General features: G+C 47.2%; 2 protein-coding genes and 1 non-coding gene across 3 annotated transcripts in view; all 3 read left to right on the plus strand.

Annotated features, from left to right (window-relative positions):
* Positions 1 to 20,780, plus strand: part of LOC138952665 (DNA helicase MCM8-like) — a 55,408-nt gene extending 34,628 nt beyond the window's left edge. Inside the window, exons 22-28 of the mRNA XM_070324364.1 lie at positions 204 to 240; positions 2,405 to 2,515; positions 3,690 to 3,755; positions 5,028 to 5,197; positions 5,990 to 6,074; positions 6,472 to 6,561; positions 18,710 to 20,780. Of these exons, the coding sequence (XP_070180465.1) occupies positions 204 to 240; positions 2,405 to 2,515; positions 3,690 to 3,755; positions 5,028 to 5,197; positions 5,990 to 6,074; positions 6,472 to 6,561; positions 18,710 to 18,823 (673 nt within the window). The 3' untranslated portion in view covers positions 18,824 to 20,780. The remainder of the gene's footprint in view (positions 1 to 203; positions 241 to 2,404; positions 2,516 to 3,689; positions 3,756 to 5,027; positions 5,198 to 5,989; positions 6,075 to 6,471; positions 6,562 to 18,709) is intronic.
* On the plus strand, positions 7,139 to 9,060 carry LOC138953399 (P2X purinoceptor 7-like). The gene is made up of 4 exons (XM_070325198.1): positions 7,139 to 7,312; positions 7,570 to 7,665; positions 7,943 to 8,080; positions 8,821 to 9,060. Exons 1-4 carry the CDS (start codon positions 7,158 to 7,160, stop codon positions 8,981 to 8,983), a joined length of 552 nt encoding a protein of 183 aa, XP_070181299.1. The 5' UTR covers positions 7,139 to 7,157; the 3' UTR covers positions 8,984 to 9,060.
* LOC138953990 (5S ribosomal RNA) lies at positions 12,024 to 12,142 on the plus strand. The gene has a single exon (XR_011451661.1). It is a non-coding gene; the product is annotated as a 5S ribosomal RNA (ribosomal RNA).
* Positions 20,781 to 20,868: the final 88 nt, after the last annotated feature.

Below are 20,868 nucleotides of genomic sequence, written 5' to 3' on the forward strand. Positions count from 1 at the left end.
TGGGATTCTTCCGGTATATGCCGGAAATCCTGTTTCAATTATGGCCTCTTTTTTTTCTCTCTCTCTTTTTTAATGTTTTGATTTTTTTGGGTTCGGTGGAGGTTGAGGACTCATGACATTTTTCAGTCCCACCCATGCAACTTAGCTATGAAGACTGAAGTACTATCAATATGATACCAAAACGCAAATTCACTCTGTTTCAGTCTGATGGCCGGTGCCGCTGTGACCCGCAATGACCTGGTGAGCACAGCTTTTGTGTGTTTTATCTGTGCTAAAAGGGAACATGACAATATGCCAAGTCAGTATGTCAGTCTGTCAAGCTGCAAGTAGTTCATCGTGTAAATTGGACTCTGTGTATCATTTTTACGAGCAATAGTTTATGACGGAGAGCATGATTGAAAGATCAACTTTGAAGTCCTCAGCATGATGTTAAAAACATTTGATGACCATGGAAACTGATAACTCTGTAGTTCCTATTTTTGTATGTGAGTTGTTCTTTGCTACTGGTCACAAGTGGGGGTCAGCTCACACGGACGCATTTTTCAATACAGTCTAGGGGAGAAACTGGTCACAAAGCACCCAGTACATGCCAGAGAGATAGGAGAATCAGCACAATCAAAGAAAATACCAAAATCATTCAATAGATATGGAAATATTAAGATTTACTGTGAAAATGCTAGCAAAAATGGCGTCCAAAAATGGGAACGCACACTTGGTGCGTCTTTGAAGACTTACCTCCCGTTCTGTGTTGTTGATAATAGTCGTGTTTGTGCTGTTTTTGTTGAAATAGTATCTAATAAAACTGATGCAGTTCTTGAAATGTTGCAAATTATTGTTGTCTTTGTGAAATGCGAGAGTGTTCTGAGGCGTAATCTGCATACGGCTGATGTCCCACTTAGGGTACCCCACTTCGATCAGCGTATCACTCCAAATGAGCTTCATAGCAGAAAAGCAGATACACTACCAAAACACTGCATAACAGATCTACAAGTCTGAGCCAGAATCATTGAAATTTACTTTCTGTATAAAATATTGCAATCAAATTTGTTCACGCCGTCACACAAATAACGCAGGTTACCCTGGCCTTCGATTCAAAGTAACTCCAATCTGACTGAATTACCATCGAAACGCAGATGACGAACTGATTCACCACACATTTGTGGTATTTTACACACAAATTTCAACTGTGTTGTTTCGCGATAAACAGCCATAAACAAACAAATGTGGCGCCGTCACGTCGCGTCGGAAGGAATAACGCAGGTGACCAAGATCGACTTGTTTCCGATACCTGTCTGATTAAAATCATCGTTTTTTCACGAATGACGGCTCTTTGGCAGATCTAGTGAGTTGGAAACTGTCTATGAATGTTTCATTTAATGTCAAATACGTACATTCTTGTCGATAGTGTTACCTTTGGGCTCATAAATGAAGTCAATGGTCGTGTTGTCCGAAAGTGACTTTTGTCAGCATAGAACTTACTGTGCTTTGATCATTGACTGAGAAGAATCTTCCGATGACACTAGTTCATTTCACTACGCGACTGCAGATCTGCAAGGAAACTTATGGCAGGGGAAATAAGCTTAACTGAAGACGAATAAGCGGAGTAACTGTTCTTCAACGGATTCCTCTCACTGATCTAGATATTTAGATCTTGTCGTCTGCTAGTAAGTAGTCTTCGGTCGTGTGAAAGTCACATCTATTTCGACTGTGTGCATCGATCCGTGTAGTGAAATGTTGATCTTTGATGATTTGGCAACTAACTTCGCTAAATGTGCTTCGAGTTCGAGTGTATCTCCCCATGTTTCGACAGCCCAGACGGGGAGGATCCTCGATAGCTCACAGGGTATATAATGTTTTCCGCCGTTTTTTAACTATTCGAAAAGTACCCTATGACACGACTCGAGTGGCAAAGAACATTCTCTGCAATTCCTGTCTCAGTCCGTGCAGCCGTTTCGGGTCCTATTGTCATCATACAAACATACACACAGACACACAAGAACCAGCTTTAAAAGTTAGATTATGTAAGAACCATGTGAACCAGTGATTTTTTCTTATGTACATCAGATACTACAGTATTTCTGCTTTATGAAAAGCTATATTTCAAAAACAAAACTAGAGATTTGAATTTTGACCACTTTTCCCCCTTTCTGTCACCAGTACTGAAGAACAACTCATTAAGATTATGTCCCCTCTCTTCTTGCATTGTCTGGGCTTGACTGTTTTCACTTTTTGTTCTGTGTGTGTGTGATGTGTGATGTGTGTGTGTGTGTGATGTGTATCCATCTTGATTAAGGTAATTGAAACTTTAGGATGATGTTTTAGCATATTCTAACATTTGAGGGGCATATGCACATACTGTGGAGTGTTGTGAATGTCAGGGACAATGCTGTGTTGTGTATTGCAGACACCCAATACTTCCCAGGCTCAGTGGGAGGCTGAGCGTCCACTGAGCGAGCGACTCAAAGTGCGACAGGGAGAGTCCTTTGACCCCATTCCTGCACCACTCTTACGCAAGGTGTGTAGGGTGACACAGGAGTGTGTGGGTGTCAGGTGTGTGTCAGGTGTGTGGGTGTCAGGGGTGAGTGTCAGGTGTGAGTGTGTCAGGTGTGTGGGTGTCAGGTGTGTGGGTGTCAGGTGTGAGTGTGTCAGGTGTGTGGGTGCCAGGTGTGTGGGTGTCAGGTGTGTGTCAGGTGTGTGGGTGTCAGGGGTGAGTGTCAGGTGTGAGTGTGTCAGGTGTGTGGGTGTCAGGTGTGAGGGTTTCAGGTGTGTGGGTGTCAGGGGTGTGAGTGTGTCAGGTGTGTGGGTGTCAGGTGTGAGTGTGTCAGGTGTGTGGTGTCAGGTGTGAGTGTGTCAGGTGTGTGGGTGTCAGGTGTGTGGGTGTCAGGTGTGAGGGTGTCAGGTGTGTGAGTGTGTCAGGTGTGTGGGTGTCAGGTGTGAGTGTGTCAGGTGTGTGGTGTCAGGTGTGGGTGTCAGGTGTGTGGGTGTCAGGTGTGAGTGTGTCAGGTGTGTGGGTGTCAGGTGTGAGTGTGTCAGGTGTGTGAGTGTGTCAGGTGTGTGGGTGTCAGGTGTGAGTGTGTCAGGTGTGTGGTGTCAGGTGTGAGTGTGTCAGGTGTGTGGGTGTCAGGTGTGTGGGTGTCAGGTGTGAGTGTGTCAGGTGTGTGGGTGCCAGGTGTGTGGGTGTCAGGTGTGGGTGTGTGGTGTCAGGTATGAGTGTGTCAGGTGTGTGGGTGTCAGGTGTAAGTGTATCAGGTGAGTGGGTGTGTTGGTGTCAGGTGTGTTGGTGTCAGGTGTGAGGGTGTCAGGTGTGTGGGTGTCAGGTGTGTGTGGGTGTCAGGTGGGTGTCAGGTGTGTGTGGGTGTCAGGTGTGTGGGGGTGTGTGTGTTCCACTCTTTGTTGCCTGGCTATGGGTGGTTGGTGGGTTTTGGTTTTTTCTCAAAATGTAGCCAAAACCAGTCCCTACAATAAAACCTTTTACAGACAGGAATGTAAAAACAAAATGGAGCTGGATGAAAGACACAAGCAAGAGATCAACAAGCATTGTGCCAGCATAAAAACAGATACCTTCACAAATACAGGGATACTGTCAAGTATGCAGTGATACTGGGTGCAACAATATAACACATCAAGATTCATCATGTTTGTCTCAGTGCAGCATGTTCACTTTACTTTGTACTTGTGATTTGTTGCAGTACATTGGATACGCCAGGAAGTACGTGCATCCCAAGATTGGTCCTGATGCTGCCAAAGTCCTGCAGGTGAAGGGACTTACACTGTATGCACTGTGGTCAGTGTGTCCTGCACAGTTCACTGCTGGGAAGGGTCTTACTCTGTATGCACTGTGGTCAGTGTATCCTGCACAGTTCACAGCTGGGAAGGGTCTTACTCTGTATGCACTGTGGTCAGTGTATCCTGCACAGTTCACTGCTGGGAAGGGACTTACACTGTATGCACTGTGGTCAGTGTGTCCTGCACAGTTCACTGCTGGGAAGGGTCTTACTCTGTATGCACTGTGGTCAGTGTATCCTGCACAGTTCACAGCTGGGAAGGGTCTTACTCTGTATGCACTGTGGTCAATGTAACCGTGTGCCAAAACACAACGATCACCTCGGGAAGCGAAGTGCAATCAATCAGGATTGAAAATGTTAGGGCTAATTTTTTAGCCCTATAAAAACTGTTATGCAAACCCGAAGGTTTCCATGAACATACAGACAATCAGAAACCACCAGACCCCATCACAAACAGATTTCCACAAACCACGGGTGTTGACCTAAAGGCCAACAACTCGGGTGCAGAGTCTGCTGTGAAAGGAGCGGTAGCCTCCCCTGTCACAATCGCCCCCGTTTGAAATGAACTTCGTCCCGAAGTTCCGAACCGGGGAACCACTGTCCATCCCAAGTTCGCAGAATGGGAACAGCACGAAAATGTTCAGTGGTCATATTATGCCATTACCTGAACATATCATGCCGAGTCCCAATCCTGCTCGCAGCGCCAGATGTAACCGTGTGCCGAAACAACGATCACCTCGGGAAGCGAAGTGCAGTCAAACAGGATTGAAAATGTTAGGGCTAATTTCTTACCCCTATAAAAACTGTTATGCAAACCCGAAGGTTTCCATGCACATACAGACAATCGGAAACCACCAGACCCCATCACAAACAGATTTCCACAAACCACGGGTGTTGACCTAAAGGCCAACAACTCGGGTGCAGAGTCTGCTGTGAAAGGAGCGGTAGCCTCCCCTGTCACACTGTATGCACTGTGGTCAGTGCTATCATGCACAGTTCACTGCTGGGAAGTGCATCAAGGATGTAAAAATTAATAAATATTTATGTCTGAAATTATAAAGAAACAAGGATCCTAAACCTTCCGTCTCCTTCTATTTTTTTAATTAGAATGAAAAGGCGAAACATCTTGTGTTTTCCAGAAAAGGAGATGCATAGGCGGGGAAGGGCAAATTGAGTTGTGACACCAAGTAATGATGATAATTTGTGTTCCTGACACGTTGCATTGTGTGTGTGTGTGTTTAGAGTTTCTACCTGTCACTACGGCGACAGCACCACAGCAAGGACAGCACGCCCATCACCACGCGACAGCTGGAGTCTCTGATACGCCTGACGGAGGCACGCGCCAGGCTGGAGCTGAGGGAAGTGGCCACCCCTAGTGATGCACAGGACGTCATCGACATCATGAAGTACAGGTAACAGGTCACAGACACAACTGTCTGAAGGAATGAGTTTAGTATTCTAGTAACACATGTCAACATGTATTTTGCCTTTTTGGAGGTTACACACAAGCAGTGGTGCCTGTGCTGTCATTTATGACATCATTTCTAGTCTTGGATAAACAAATGACAGAAAGACAGGCTGTCTCATTGGAATCTAATAACAAAGTGCTTGTAAATTATGAGTGCTGAAAATGGTAACGGAAGGCGCAAAAAGTCAAATGTGCTGATAAAGCAATGTAGAGACCAATGACTGACAGTGTGACAGCAATGTAGAGACCAATGACTGACAGTGTGACAGCAATGTAGAGACCAATGACTGACAGTGTGACAGCAATGTAGAGACCAATGACTGACAGTGTGACAGCAATGTAGAGACCAATGACTGACAGTGTGACAGCAATGTAGAGACCAATCACTGACAGTGTGACAGCAATGTAGAGACCAATCACTGACAGTGTGACAGCAATGTAGAGACCAATGACTGACAGTGTGACAGCAATGTAGAGACCAATGACTGACAGTGTGACAGCAATGTAGAGACCAATGACTGACAGTGTGACAGCAATGTAGAGACCAATGACTGACAGTGTGACAGCAATGTGTTGCACTGTGTTGCAGTATGGTTGCTATGGTGAGACTAACCAATGTGTGTTGCTTTGTGTTGCAGTATGGTTGATATGGTGAGACTAACCAATGTGTGTTGCTTTGTGTTGCAGTATGGTTGATATGGTGAGACTAACCAATGTGTGTTGCTTTGTGTTGCAGCATGGTGGACGTGTTCACTGACCAGTTCGGAGTGCTGGATTTCCAGCGGTCACAGCACGGCTCTGGTATGAGTGGACGATCAAAGGTGAGACAAGGGACAGCTTGTAATTTCACTTGGGGAGCAGGGGGCTGTTGCAGATATGTTACAGCACACAATCATGGCAAGGAGTGTGCCTTCTGAGCATGTTTCTTTACAGCTGGGGACATTTTGATAGAGCACAATCACAACACAAAACCAAAATAAAAATAGTATGAGAATTCCTACCGCTACACAGCTCTACATTTAGCAATACAATAGTGAACATGGAAGGAATATAACCGATAGTTATAATACAAACTTAACAATTCTCTCAACTCTGACAGCATGTAATCTAAGCCTTAGTCTGATTTGAGCTAACTCTCTCTCTTTGTCAAAAGACAAGATGACACACCACTTGAACAGGAACTCAAGTATAATGAATTGTTTCTTTTTGCACCCACAGCCCAAGAAGTTTGTGGCAGCCTTGCAGCGGGTGGCAGAACAGACCTACAACTCCATCTTCACCGTGCAACAGATGCGACAGATTGCAAATGTGAGTAGTCTCTTTATTTTGTAGTAGGAACATATCTCTCTGCCTTGACGATTTATGTACCATGATTTAACACTTTGCTGTCATGGGAGTTCCTTGTCAGTGTGGCCTGTTCATTTGAAAGGTCCTTACTCAGTGACTGGCTTCGGAGAAAAGGAGGTGCATGCATGTGCATTATAATAACACTGCCTGTTGAGTGTCTGACCTTGGCACCTGAAAAAGCCAGGCCTAGACAGTGTTTAAAGAACTATGGACACAGTGTTTAAAGAACTATGGACACAGTGTTTAAAGAACTATGGACACAGTGTTTAAAGAACTATGGACCCAGTGTTTAAAGAACTATGGACACAGTGTTTAAAGAACTATGGACCCAGTGTTTAAAGTGCGTCTAAACCCTCCAAACAAAGTTTTGAGTGTGTGAATAGGGTTTCCAGTTATGGCATTTTTCGGCACTGAAACCGCTCAGAGCTTAGTCGTTCGCAAGGAAACGCCCACCGACATGCGAGCTAAATTTGCTAATCCGGACTTTGCCGAGAAAACCCGAGAACTACCGAAGCGCCAGCTGGTAACTTGTGACGTACTGAGGGGAACAGACCGAAATGGCGGACACTCGTGGTGCAGGCAACTTGTGGAACAACAATCGCGTTGTACTGTATCAGTTCGAGCCTCCAGCACAAGAACATGAGAGGAATGTGGAGGAAAATAATCATTTTGCTGACAAAAACGGCGTATATCTCCTTGGGAACACAGACTGGTGAGTAACGAATTCACGTTTACCGTGTAGATTGACTCGGTAAGTCATACGATGATACGAAGGCGAAAGTCTCATTGTTTACGTTTCTAGCGGTGTTTTTTTCTTTCTGAAGAGAGCAGTGGCAAGTTACATTTTTGGAATTAATCTTATTGTTTCTTTCAAGTGAAATCTAAGAATACTTCCCACATGTGCACATTCACAATACTTAGTCGAAGAATGGAGACGAATGATTCAAGTGAAGTTTGTGCTACTTTCAGGTGTGAATGTGGCAACTGTGTGGTGATGGAGAAAGTGGAGGAATGCAACTGCTGCACTGAGTCTACTAAAATCATGGAGAAGCTGAACAGTCGCAGGTATGTATATCTTTTCACTTGGCATGTTATTGGTTTGGAAGAATGAGGCTATCATTATTTAATTTTATTATAACATGTTATGAAAAGAGCAAAGGGAAGGTGTGACTCTTTTGTAAATTTAACATATATATATAGATGTAGAGGTTAATGGCTATTCATTACTAGTACATGTACTAGTCTGTAAAGCCTTTAAACTTCATCGTGGCGTTTAGAAGTTTAATTCTTATACTTAATTTATAGTTAAAAATAAGTTATAACAATAGTGTTATATTTGCAGACCTCTCAAAGACCCTGGCATTACATGCATCACGCAGCTCCCAGCCTTTCAAAGCGTCTGCCTGAACACAGATGTGCTGGAGACAGCATATTACCAGTACCGACAGGAGCATGGCACTTTCCAGGCTACTCTTGAGGAGTAAGTGACAAATCTTATCTTTCTTTACCAAACATGTGCTTTTTAATTTCATGAGTTGGGATTAACGTTATTTCTACTTGTGACATTGTAAAAACTATTCTGGAAATTCTAAAATGTTGTGGCAGACACTTCTAGGTTTGTTCCACATGACATACAAACATATTCATCCATTCATTCACACGCCTGAAGAAGAAGGTGACAGAAGATTGTTTGTTTAAATTAGCAGGTGTAAAGCAATCCTTGATCTTCGTCTCTTAATAAATGACAAAGTTGGAAGTTGGTCAATTACAAAAACAAGGACAACAACAATCAAATTATAAAACAAACAAACATGTGCAGAAATAGTATACACAACACTCATCAGTATCAACAGTAAAAATGAAAATTGTATCCTGAGATCTTTCTACACTGAAGTCCACAAGTGAATCAGTGTTTATACTCTTTGTGTGAAACAAGATAAACTTAATGCTGGAAAGAAAACACCATTTTTGGAAATATCTTTATTAGTTTATAAACATAGAAGTGAGGTAACATTAAAGATTTACAGGGATCTTGTCATGAAAGACAATATCACACATACACGCACACACAACCATGAAACAAGCCATTCCCTCATTAGTCAATCCTGTATACACAAGGAACAAGTGTTCCTCCCTCCACTCTCCACACAATTTTTAAGAACCCTCTGCTGGAGTACACAACAAACCCTAATGTCACAGATTCTTTTTTTTATTTTCCAGGAAGAACCGCTACATAGGATACCGACAGTTGGTGAGGTGGTGTCATGGTGTGCTGGGGAGGAAAGTCAGGATACCTCTACCTTCATGTGCGGTACGGGCCATCAGAAATGCATTTCCTTCCGAGGATACTTACAGAGGATTTGAGTGGCCCGAGCTTCCATGAAAATAGTAAAATGAAAATGTATGTTTTAATTAGAATAAAATGCATCACTTATAAAATAAAACAGTAATCCCATTCAAGTGAATTTTGTTCTGTATGTGGTTGATGTCAACAGCGGTGGGAAAATGTGGGATCAGTTAATTAGAGTATTTTGTACTGTAGGTAGCAGCAGCTTTTTCTCTGAATGGGTGGTGGTATGCAGCGGCCAAAGAGTCAGGTATGTCACGAAATTTCGCAGGGAGAGAAGTTTGTGAGTCCCCTGGATTCTCGGTCAGCTTCTCAGAGATGTTGACACAGTCTTGACACGTAACCTGTAAATGTAACGATGAATAGCTCAGGATGAGATAGTCGTGAAAAGACATTATCAGTACTGAACCAAGTTCAGTTTTTATGCTTGCAGAAATGCATAAACTAAGAAGAATGCTGCAGTTATAGGGGATACCCAACTGGGAAAATATTGATAGTCTGTAAATGTAATCTTTCTCTCTGTGCCTTTTCCCCTCTGCAGTTGTGTGTGTGTGTGTGTGTGTGTGTTTACATACTGTGCACATTTCCAGAATTCTGAACAAAAATATGAGTATGAGAAAAGATTAGTATCTTTACTTGTGTGTGTGTGCTAAAAAACAGCAGTCTGTAGTTACCCTGCGTGTAACTTACCGTAAGTTGGTGGCCCTTTGGACTTTCTCACACTGTACTCTCCTTTCTTTGCTTTTGGGAATAATAATAATAATATAATAATAAATGAGCATTTATATAGCGAAACATCATAACTTTACAATTATGCTTTTTGCGCTTGAAACATTTAAAATTAAAACACAGTTATACAAATAAAACACCGATTCCTTTTCGTCTATAAAATTACCTCGTCGGTCAAGGCATATCAAAAACATGAATAAAAAAAGGTAGTGAAAAACAAGGAAATACCAGCTGAATACCCTTAATCAAACAAAACATGTTATCAACAATACTGAAAACAACCCTAGATGTTCATATACATTATCACATGTGGATTTCCTTCCTCGTTCATCAAGCGCATCACCTATGTCCCCATTTTCATTGTAATGCAGAGCTGCAAGGAACAGCCTGAAAACACGACAACAATTCAAAGGCACTGAATCAATGACTTTCAAATTCAAAACTTGTATACATTTATACATGTATAACCTCATATATTATAAATAATGTACCATTTCTTCCCTCCTGTCTCTGATTCTCCCTCACCCTCTCTGTCTATCTCATACTTTCACCCATCTTTAGAGAAGAGCATTGTTTACCTGCAGTACATTCCCAAGTATATGAGAAGGAGGTGTGTTTGGGGTACACAAACAAATCGAGCCGCACTTGCCTTCATAACTTCTCGTTTCTGTCGCCTCTTTCTCCGGTTGGATTCTACGTCAACCGTCTCCACTGTCTTTTTTTGCTGCATTCAATCTCTTCTGAACATCGATGCACGTTAGTGGCATCACTGACGGGACAGCATCCTCCTTCTACCTCCGTTTTGGACGATAACCGAGTTCGAATTCGAACAAGGGTGCTGTGAACTCGTCTGCAAATGCATCGTCGGCAAAATGCTGTCCGCATACAACTTGGTTGTCTTTTGGTTGTGAAAAATCTTTTCTGGAAGTTTTCACAAAGTTAATCAAAGCTCTCCTTATGTCAGTGAGGGGCTTTAGAAAACCCCTGAGTACTTTAATTATTCCTTGCTTGTTTGCCGAGGTAATATTACAGCCGTAAACAACACCACTGGCAGCTTGATCCAAGACCAAGTGCTCGCAGCTGTGGCGGCTGCTCCCCTTACTACGTCATCAGTGGAGAAAATCTATTTTTAGCATCATCGTTTTGTTTCAGCAGAAGGCTGGCACGCTGGTAGCTTTGACGGGGTTTTCCCACTCGCTGCGTGAGCTACTCGCGTCTTTGGGCCTTTTGAGTGGTGGGGATGGAACACATATGAGTGTATGTTTGCATTGGTAATAAGAGTTTTTGTTTGAAAATTTGGGTTTAGATGCACTTTAAAGAACTATGGACACAGTGTTTAAAGAACTATGGACACAGTGTCAATATAACACTTACCTCGACAGTACTATTCTTGCACATTATCTATTATAGGCCGAAAAAATTGGACAAAACGCTGAGTGGGTACAATTATCTCCCATAACCATGCGCCACCGTGGATCCCAAGCACTGTCCGAGTGCTTCCCCCTTACAGGATGTAGGTGGCGCGTCCTCTTTCTTTTTTCGCGCGTGTCAGACCGGCTGTGTTTCTGCTACGCTCCCGGATTATTTTGGACTAAGAGGCTCCTTTTCTGTGTGGACTATCACCTGTTGGATTATTGTGTGTTATTCCACTTCTGGCTTGAGGCTACGTTGTGTTTCCTTCAACTTGTGCCTCCGTTTTTGTGTGGCGGACTCGGCGTGCCTCCCGTCCTACTTCGTGGTGACCGGTCGTCTGCTTCTCGTTTCGCCGCATTCACTTGAGTATTGACCTAAATTTTCTTTGAATTTTGTTAATTCTCGGTCTTTAAGGGTACGTACAGGGCGAGGTAGGATGTCTCGTCCTGTTTTGGGCTCTGGTTCTACGGAACCAGAGTCTGCCGGGGGCAACCCTTCTCCGGGCGCCCAGCGTCATGTTTTACGCACGGAGAAGGGGATCTTTCGGCGCTCCGACTCTCCCTCCCCAAACGCTTTGCGTTTGCGGCGAGGGAGGGCGGAGAAAGCCTGTTTGAGCAAGCTCAATGCGAGCTTGCTCAAACAGGCTGGGCTTGAGCCTGGGACTTCGGGCGGGGCTGCGCCGTCGAAGGTTCGGGGAAGGTCGAGGGGAAAGAAAAAGCTTCTTTCTCCTTCTCCTTCAGTGGAACAGGCTTCCCCCCCTTCGACGCCGTTGTCCGGCCCTCAGTCTCAGGCTTCAGCTCCTCCCGGTTTCAAGCCTGGGGGGAAGGTTTCCTTCTCCCCCCTGGCTCGAATCCGGGGGCAGGTCGATTCCCAACCCTCTTTGGGGGTTGGTGAATCCGATCTAGGGGCTACTGGAGAGACTCAGGTTTTGACAGCCAACGGCCATACCACGTTGAAAACACCGGTTCTCGTCCGACCACCGAAGTTAAGCAACGTCGGGCCCGGTTAGTACTTGGATGGGTGACCGCCTGGGAACACCGGGTGCAGTTGGCATTAAAATCTTCCTTTTCCGGTGCCTCTCCTGTGCCCTCCTCGGTTTCCACCGCTGTGGAAGCCAGGAGGGACACGGGTCCTCCTCTGAACTCCCTCGCTGGGTCGTCTGCTGCTGTTTTGACAGTAGTTTCGGCCTCCTGGGGGGGGAGATCGGAGGAGATGACGGGGTCTCTGAATTCCCTCCCCGCTGGGGTTGGGATGCGAATTGACCCCGTTCAGGGCGGTCCTGTGGGGGCAGGGGTTTCAGGCTTCGTGCCTACGACCACTGCTACTACGGTTCCCTCTGACGTCCGTGTGACTGGTGGCTGTCCCTCTTGAAACGCTCCGGCCGACTAGTTACTGGACGTGGAGGTGTTCGACAGAACGTGGTACTTCTGTCGAATGGTCAGGGCGACGGGAACATTGTTTCTGTTGCTCAGACCGACACCTCCGACCGGACCGTCTTGACCCCACGCCATTCCTTAGCGTCTGGTGTTCGGGTGACGGATGGTCCGGACCAAGGGTCCGGAACGTTCCAGGCTTACGGGTCGGGATCGAACCGGACCCACGGGTCCCGACTGGACTTGACCTCCGGGTTTGGTCCGGACGGGACCCATGGTACGGGACCGTACCGGACCTTAGGGTCCGGTGCGGGACAGTACCTCTGGCCCTTGCCGGACCCCCCGGACCTACGGGTCCGGATGGTACGGTACGGGACCAGTGGTTCGGTCGGGACCGGACCACCCGACCACCTCTGTTGGTCTGGGTGGTCTGGCACCGAACCGGAACACACCGGACCTACGGGTCCGGAGGGTACGGTACCGGACCAGTGGTCCGGTCGGGACCGGACCACTCGACCACCTCTGTTGGTCCGGGTGGTCTGGCACCGAACCGGACCATGCCGGACCTACGGGTCCGGATGGTACGGTATGTCCACGTCCGGACCGAGCCACCCAAACACTTCTGTGGGTACGGATGGTTCGGTACCGAACGGGACCTCCGGATGGTACGGGACCGGACCGAATCTACGGGTTCGGATGGTCCGGTACCGGACCACCCGACCACCTCTGTTGGTCCGGATGGTCTGTCACCGAACCGGACCATACCGGACCATACCGGACCACCGGACCTACGGGTCCGGATGGTACGGTAGGTCCACGTCCGGACCGAACACTTCAGTGGGTACGGATGGTTCGGTGCCGTACGGGACCCCCGGATGGTATGGGACCGGACCACAGGACCGGAACACCGGACCACCCTACCGGATCGGTCCGGACCACCCGACCACCTCTGTTGGTCCGGATGGTCTGGCACCGAACCGGACCTACGGGTCCGGATGGTACGGTATGTCCACGTCCGGACCGAGCCACCCGAACACTTCTGTGGGTACGGGTGGTTCGGTGCCGAACGGGACCTCCGGATGGTGCGGGACCGGACCGGACCTACGGGTCCGGATGGTCCGGTGCTGGACCGGTGGTCCGGTCCGGACCGGACCACCCGACCACCTCTGTTGGTCCGGATGGTCTGGCACCGAACCGGACCATACCGGACTTACGGGTCCGGATGGTACGGTGTGTCCACGTCCGGACCGAGCCACCCGAACACTTCTGTGGGTACGGATGGTTCGGTACCGAACGGGACCTCCGGATGGTACGGGACCGGACCGGAACACCGGACCGGAACACCGGACCACCCTACCGGACCGGTCCGGACCACCCGACCACCTCTGTTGGTCCGGATGGTCTGGCACCGAACCGGACCTACGGGTCCGGATGGTACGGTACGTCCACGCCCGGACCGAACCACCCGAACACTTCTGTGCGTACGGATGGTTCGGTGCCGAACAGGACCTCCGGATGGTACCGGACCTACGGGTCCGGACCTACGGGTCCGGATGGTCCGGTGCGGGACCACCCGACCACCTCTGTTGGTCTGGATGGTCTGGCACCGAACCGGACCATACCGGACCACCGGACCTACGGGTCCGGATGGTACGGTATGTCCACGTCCGGACCTAACCACCCGAACACTTCTGTGGGTACGATGGTTCGGTGCTGAACGGGACCTCCGGATGGTACGGCACCGGACCGGACCACCCTACCGGACCGGATCGGCACCCCCGACCGGACCGGACCATTTCTTTTCTGATCAGACCCGATGGGTTCCTGTTCAGTCTATAAATGGCGGGGGTTCGTTGGCTGGGCTGACCCAACAGTCGCAGGGTTGTTGTTTTTCTCCCCCTTCGGCTGCTGGAGACGTTTCGTCTTTGGGGCAGGGGTCTTCGCGGCCTCTTGCTTCTGTGGGCGTTTCTTCACAGCCTGCTTCATCGCTTTCGGCTCTTCCCCCTCAAGCTCCCTACACTCCTGCTTTTGAGGAGTTGTCGGGAAGTGAAGAGGAGAGTGAGTCGGAGGACGATAGGGAGGAGGATCAGGGTCGCCCTGAGGTTAACACTGAACCTCTACCCTTGCCGGTTTCTGATGGAACTTCCGAAGCTATGCTTCGTACTTTCCAACAGTACATGACAGACATCACGCGGCGTCTTGACGTCACGGATGCCTCTCTTAAGCGTCTGTCGTCTAGTGTTGACACACAGGACGTGGACCCGGGGTCTGAGGACGAGAGGCAGGAGGCTCGTCCTCGCACAGCTAGAAGGACGTTTGAACAGTTTCAGGACGTCCTTCCCTGAGACGCCCTCTCGTCCTTTGAGTCCGCTTCGGCCCGGGCGCGGGAGGCTCACGCCGCGTCTGCCGGCGGCTCGTTTTATGAACGATCCGGCCGCCGGCAATTCGCGTTCCACCCTAGTCTAAGTGCCACGGTGGAAGCGGCAGCACATCGCCTGAGGAGTACAGATTCACGTGCAAACGCGACCTATGTTCCTCGGGAGGACGCGGGTTCAGTGCCATGCTTTCCTTCGGGAGGCGCACCTCCACTGTTTCCTCGTGTCCAATCTGTTTCGTCCCTCCCTTTTCCCTTTGACTCTCGAACTCTCCCTTTCCAGACTTCGAGTGTTTAGGGTGGGGCTGACGGTGATGTGTTCGTTGGGGAGGTGCCTTCGGTCAAGAAGGTGGAACTGAGCTCTGCTTCGTTCCACAATCTTGAGGCCACCGTTTCTTCCACAGTCGAGGCCCAATCACAGGCCTTGACATGGATGAGCACGCTGTCCACACTGTTGGACCCTCCCGATCGGGCAGAGTCCGATTCCACTCGGGTCCTTGACACGGTTCGAGTGGATCGGGCTTTGCATGCCGTGCGATCGTGCGTGACGTCTGCGGCAGAATTGGCCATTGGAACACGGGTCCACTTTATTGGCCCTGTTCCGTGATCATTTTCTGCCTACTTCTATAGTGCCTCCGGATATGAGGAAGAGTCTGAGGAACACGTTTCCTCAGCCTTCTTCCCTCTTTCATCCGGACACTGTTCGTTCTGTGGTGGAGTCCACACGCCAGAGGAACACTGATTCTCTGATGGTTGGCCTCGCTGCTTCGGCGACGGCGGCGGGGAGTAAGAGAAGTGCTACAGTCACCTCCAGCTCCCAGCCTCAGAAGAAGAAGAAGAAGCCAGTTTCACTGCCTCCTTCTTCCTCCTCTTAGGCGCCTGTTGCGTTCCCAAGCAAGAGGAAGGGTGCTCAGACAGGTAAGGGGAAGCAGCACCACCAGGGGGGGTGGTCGCAAGCCTGCGCCTGCCCGCCAGCAGAATTTTCAGTGAGTCCCGGCCCTACGTTGACGCCCCCTCAAGTTGCCCCTCTTTCGTCCGTCGGTTCCCTTTTTTCGGGCCCGCGGCATGTGGGGCAGACTGGTCTCCAACCAGTTTTTCTTGAGGGTGGTGTGGTCGGGGTTTTCTCTACCGCTGTCGTCACAACCTCCATTGTCCGCTCTACCTTGGACGTTCCCCCCTCCTCGAGAGCCTGCCAGATGGCAGGCTCTTCAGGACGAGGTGAACTCGTTGGTCGAGAAGAAGGCGGTCTACCCCCTTTCTCAGCCTTCTCTGGGGTTCTGCTCCCGCCTGTTCACCGTCCCCAAAAAGGACGGCCGGTTCAGGCCGGTGTTGGACCTCTCCACCTTGAACTTGTACCTTCACAGGTGCAAGTTCAAGATGGAAACCCCTTCGTCGGTCCGGTTGGCCATCCGGCCAAACGATTGGGCCATGTCTGGGACCTCCAGGATGCTTACTTCCACATCCTGGTGGCCCCGGGGTACCGACATCTGCTCCGGTTCGTTTGGGAGGGCACGGTGTTCGAGTTTCGGGCCCTCCCATTCGGCCTGTCCTTGGCCCCTCTGATTTTCAACGGGGACAACAACACCACATGCTTAGCTTACCTTCGCCACCAGGGGGGCACCAATTCTCGGTCCCTCTCCCTGTTGGCGGAGGAGATTCTGCTCTGGTGCCAGACCAATCAGGTCCGGATGTCAGTCCAGTTCGTTCCGGGGAAACTGAACGCCCTGGCCGACATTCTCAGTCGGGGCGATCAGGTTCTCTCCACAGAATGGACCATCGCTCACAACGTTCTACAGCGTCTGTGGGCAAGGTGGGACCGTCCTCTGATCGATCTGTTCGTAACTCGATTCAGCGCTCGGCTTCCCAGGTACGTCAGCCCCTTTCGAGACATGAATGCGTTCCACTTGGACGCATTCACTCTCTTGTGGAGGCTCCTCGATGCTTACGCCTATCCCCCGACATCTCTGATTCCGAGGGTGCTGGCAAAATATCTGCAGGAACGACCAAGACTGATTTTGGTCGCGCCTTACTGGCCAACAGCTCCGTGGTTTCCAGATCTTTGCGGTCTCACCCACGTAGACCCTCTACCTCTGGATCTGGACGGGGGAGGTCTGCTCCAGCCTCGATCATGCCTCCCTCATCCACGTCCAGAGAGTCTGTGCTTGACCGCATGGCTCTTGTGCGCTCCAAACTGCTTGCACTAGGATTGCACAAGAGTTCAGTAGAGTTTTCCTTGAACGCTAAGAGGCGATCAACTAATCAGCTCTACGACTTACGCTGGAGAGCTTGGGCCACCTTCGCCTTGTCCAAGGGGATAAAGCCGCTTTATCCCTCAACACAGGACTTGGCCAACTTCCTGGTGGAAGTGTATCAAAAGAAGAGTCTTTCTTCTAAGACTCTTCTTGGATACAGATCTGCCATCGCTTCCACGATTGCGGCCGCTACTGGTCGCAGAACTGAACACTTGATCAGGTCCTCCCTCATCGCTAATGTCCTTTCGGGTATTAGCAATGCAGCGGTGTCTAAACCTCGGGTTTCATTTCCCAAGGGGGATGTCTTTCTGGTCCTCAAACTCCTGCGTAGCAATGAGTTTGAACCCCTGGCAGGCATCAGTATCAAGTTGCTGATTTTTAAGACTAATTGTTCCTCATCGCTTTAGCCACTTGCCGTAGACTCAGTGGTATTCAAGCTTTGAGTGGCCTGGACTTTGACATTGAGTTCACCACACAGCAGTGGTTGCTAGCATGGTCACGTCAGTCTAAGGTATGTTTCTTGGGTATATTTTCTTTTACGGTAGTACTGTTCGAAAATTGCCTGGGTATCTTAATCCTTGGATTTAAGTGATTTTGATTAAGGAGTTTAATACTCTACATATCACCCTCACACCACTCTGGTATTCTGTGCAAGAATAGTACTGTCGAGGTAAGTGTTATATTGACTGTAAGGCTTCTTTTTAAGCCTACTGTCTATATGATACTTACCGAGACAGTACTATTAGAGTTTCCCTCCCGCCTCCCCTCTTGATATGTTATGGGCTTTTTGAGGGTCTGCAGCTCATAAAGAAAGAGGACGCGCCACCTACATCCTGTAAGGGGGAAGCACTCGGACAGTGCTTGGGATCCACGGTGGCGCATGGTTATGGGAGATAATTGTACCCACTCAGCGTTTTGTCCAATTTTTTCGGCCTATAATAGATAATGTGCAAGAATAGTACTGTCTCGGTAAGTATCATATAGACAGTAGGCTTAAAAAGAAGCCTTACAGTTTAAAGAACTATGGACACAGTGTTTAAAGAACTATGGACACAGTGTTTAAAGAACTATGGACACAGTGTTTAAAGAACTATGGACACAGTGTTTAAAGAACTATGGACACAGTGTTTAAAGAACTATGGACCCATTTCGAATTTGCATGCTGGTTAAATATTTGCTCATTTGTTTTAGAATTGAAATTGTAAAGCGCCTGGAGCCAATTCAGCAATTGATGGGACGCGCTATAGACAAGTTATTTATTATTATTATTATTATTATTATTAGGATTGTGTGTGTTGATTGTCTGACCTTGGCACCATTGCTCTGTGTGTTGACTGTTGAGGCAACTCCATCCATTGAAAGGGACATGCAAACCAGGACCCAAGCTTTGTAACTTCCAGCAAGGAACAGAATGCAATCCAAAAACACAACAACAAGAAAAGCCAGCAAACAAACTCAGTGGACAATCTTTGTAAAATGATACATTGGCTGCTGCTTCAGGTTTCGTGAGATTGTTACGTTCAGAATGATAGGAAGGGGTGCTTAGTTTTTAGGCTGTGCTTTATCCGAGATTCGTTTCCCTGTGTGTTTTTGTCCTTAACTGACGTTACGTTGCGTACAGGACATCGGGCTGCAGATGATGGACTTTGACGGTTTCATCACGTCACTCAACAACCAGGGCTTCCTGCTGAAGAAGGGGACTAAGGTCTACCAGCTCCAGACCTTTGGATACTGACACCATCTACTGTGGGGCTGGGAAACTGCAGGGCACTGTTACTGCCATACCATTCTAGCTGTGCTCATAGCCTGTGGAGAAAAGCAGAGTTTGGGTCGAGGCCAGATTCTTCCACAGATATGGGGAATAGGAGTCTTGTTAAAGGCACAGTAAGCCTCCCGTAAACCACCACAGATACTGTCAGGCTTTTACACACAGTACAAACACCCTTTCATTTAAACACTCACTGCTTGAGAACATCCTAGGTGCTCTCCGTAAAGAGCGAGCAATTTTCAAAGAATTTATTTTTGCGTGGTTTATCTTACCCCTGAACCATCGTGAACCCGTGTGATCCAGTTTCCCTTTTTCACAATGTAGTCGTCAGTAATTTGAATGCGACTCGATGTGAGCTTATCTGCAATAGCACGTTATTATGTACCTCTAACTATGCACGAAACAAACAGCTGTATACTGTAGTTCACAAGAACTCTAGCAATGGCTTTTGACTGTTCAGAGGAACTGGCGATAGGCATAAACCGTCTGCTACGAGAACCACGACCTTGCGTGACCCTGCTTCCGGGCTTTTCTTTTTTCAAACTTTCAAAACTTTGAATTGTACTGATCTTGTCTTGATGAAAAAAGAATTCTTTTATGATTTAAGAATGTTTGTGTAACAAGCTGTCAATTTATTATTTAGATTTTAAAAGTTAGGTCTAGCGCCAAAACGCACCACGGTTCGATTGTCTGAGAGACAATCCGCAAAATTCATTCTTTAAAAATTGCTCGCTCTTTACGTAGGGCACCTATGATGTTCCCGTTCGGTGAGTGTTTAAACGAAAGGGTGTTTGTACTGTGTGTAAAAGCCTGACAGTATCTGTGATGGTTTACGGGAGGCTTACTGTGCCTTTAACCAGATGTTTCCAGTATTATATTGGAAAAATGATCAAAACATCTGGAAAAAAAATGTAAATCAGCAACTGGTTGTTGTAGCAAGATTCATGATAAAATTCAAAATTCTGTTATATGTCTTTCTTTCCATATTCTGTCTTTTTACATTTAGTCAAGTTTTGACTACCCGGTAAATGTTTTAACATAGAGGGGGAATCGAGACGAGGGTCGTGTGTGTGTCTGTGTCTGTGTGTGTTGAGCGATTCAGAGTAAACTACTGGACCGATCTTCATGAAATTTTTCATGAGAGTTCCTGGGTATGATATCCCCAGACGTTTTTTTTATTTTTTAGATAAATATCTTTGATGACGTCATATCCGGCATTTTGTAAAAGTTGAGGCGGCACTGTCACACCCTCATTTTTCAATAAAATTGATTGAAATTTTGGCCAAGCAATCTTCGACGAAGGCCGGACTTTGGTATTGCATTTCAGCTTGGAGGCTTAAAAATTAATTAATGACTTTGGTCATTAAAAATCTGAAAATTGTAATTAAAATTATTTTTTTATAAAACGATCCAAAATTACGTTTATTGTATTCTTCATCATTTTCTGATTCCAAAAACATATAAATATGTTATATTCGGATTAAAAACAAGCTCTGAAAATTAAAAATATAAGCATTATGATTAAAATTAAATTTCCGAAATTGATTTAAAAACATTTTTATCTTATTTCTTGTACGTTCCTGATTCCAAAAACATAGATATGATATGTTTGGATTAAAAACACGTTCAGAAAGTTAAAAAGAATAGAGATATAGAAAAGCGTGCTATCCTCCTCAGCGCAACCGCTACCGCGCTTTTCTGGGTTGTTAATTTCACTGCCTTTGCCACGAGCGGTGGACAGACGATGCTACGAGTGTACGGTCTTGCGGAAAAAATGCAATGCATTCAGTTTCATTCTGTGAGTTCGACTGAGCTTGACTAAATGTTGTATTTTCGCCTTACGCGACTTGTTTGATACTGTTTTCATGTAACTTGTAAATTAACATTATTTCATTGTTATTTGTAAATAAACTTTATTTCATTGTTTCTTTCTTCCTGACATTTTGTTCTCTTGGTGTTCTTTGTGGGTTGTTTTTTCCTTGACTTTCTATCCCTGCAGTCACAGCGGTAGC

The sequence above is a fragment of the Littorina saxatilis genome, linkage group LG17 (assembly GCF_037325665.1).
Source record: "Littorina saxatilis isolate snail1 linkage group LG17, US_GU_Lsax_2.0, whole genome shotgun sequence".
Classification (NCBI taxonomy): domain Eukaryota; kingdom Metazoa; phylum Mollusca; class Gastropoda; order Littorinimorpha; family Littorinidae; genus Littorina; species Littorina saxatilis.

Coding starts and splice junctions, on each gene's coding strand:
- LOC138953399 (XM_070325198.1), top strand. CDS start 7,158: ATGGCGGACACTCGTGGTGCAGGCAACTTGTGGAACAACAATCGCGTT. Junction 7,313..7,569: donor CTCCTTGGGAACACAGACTG/GTGAGTAACGAA, acceptor TGCTACTTTCAG/GTGTGAATGTGGCAACTGTG. Junction 8,081..8,820: donor TTCCAGGCTACTCTTGAGGA/GTAAGTGACAAA, acceptor TTTATTTTCCAG/GAAGAACCGCTACATAGGAT.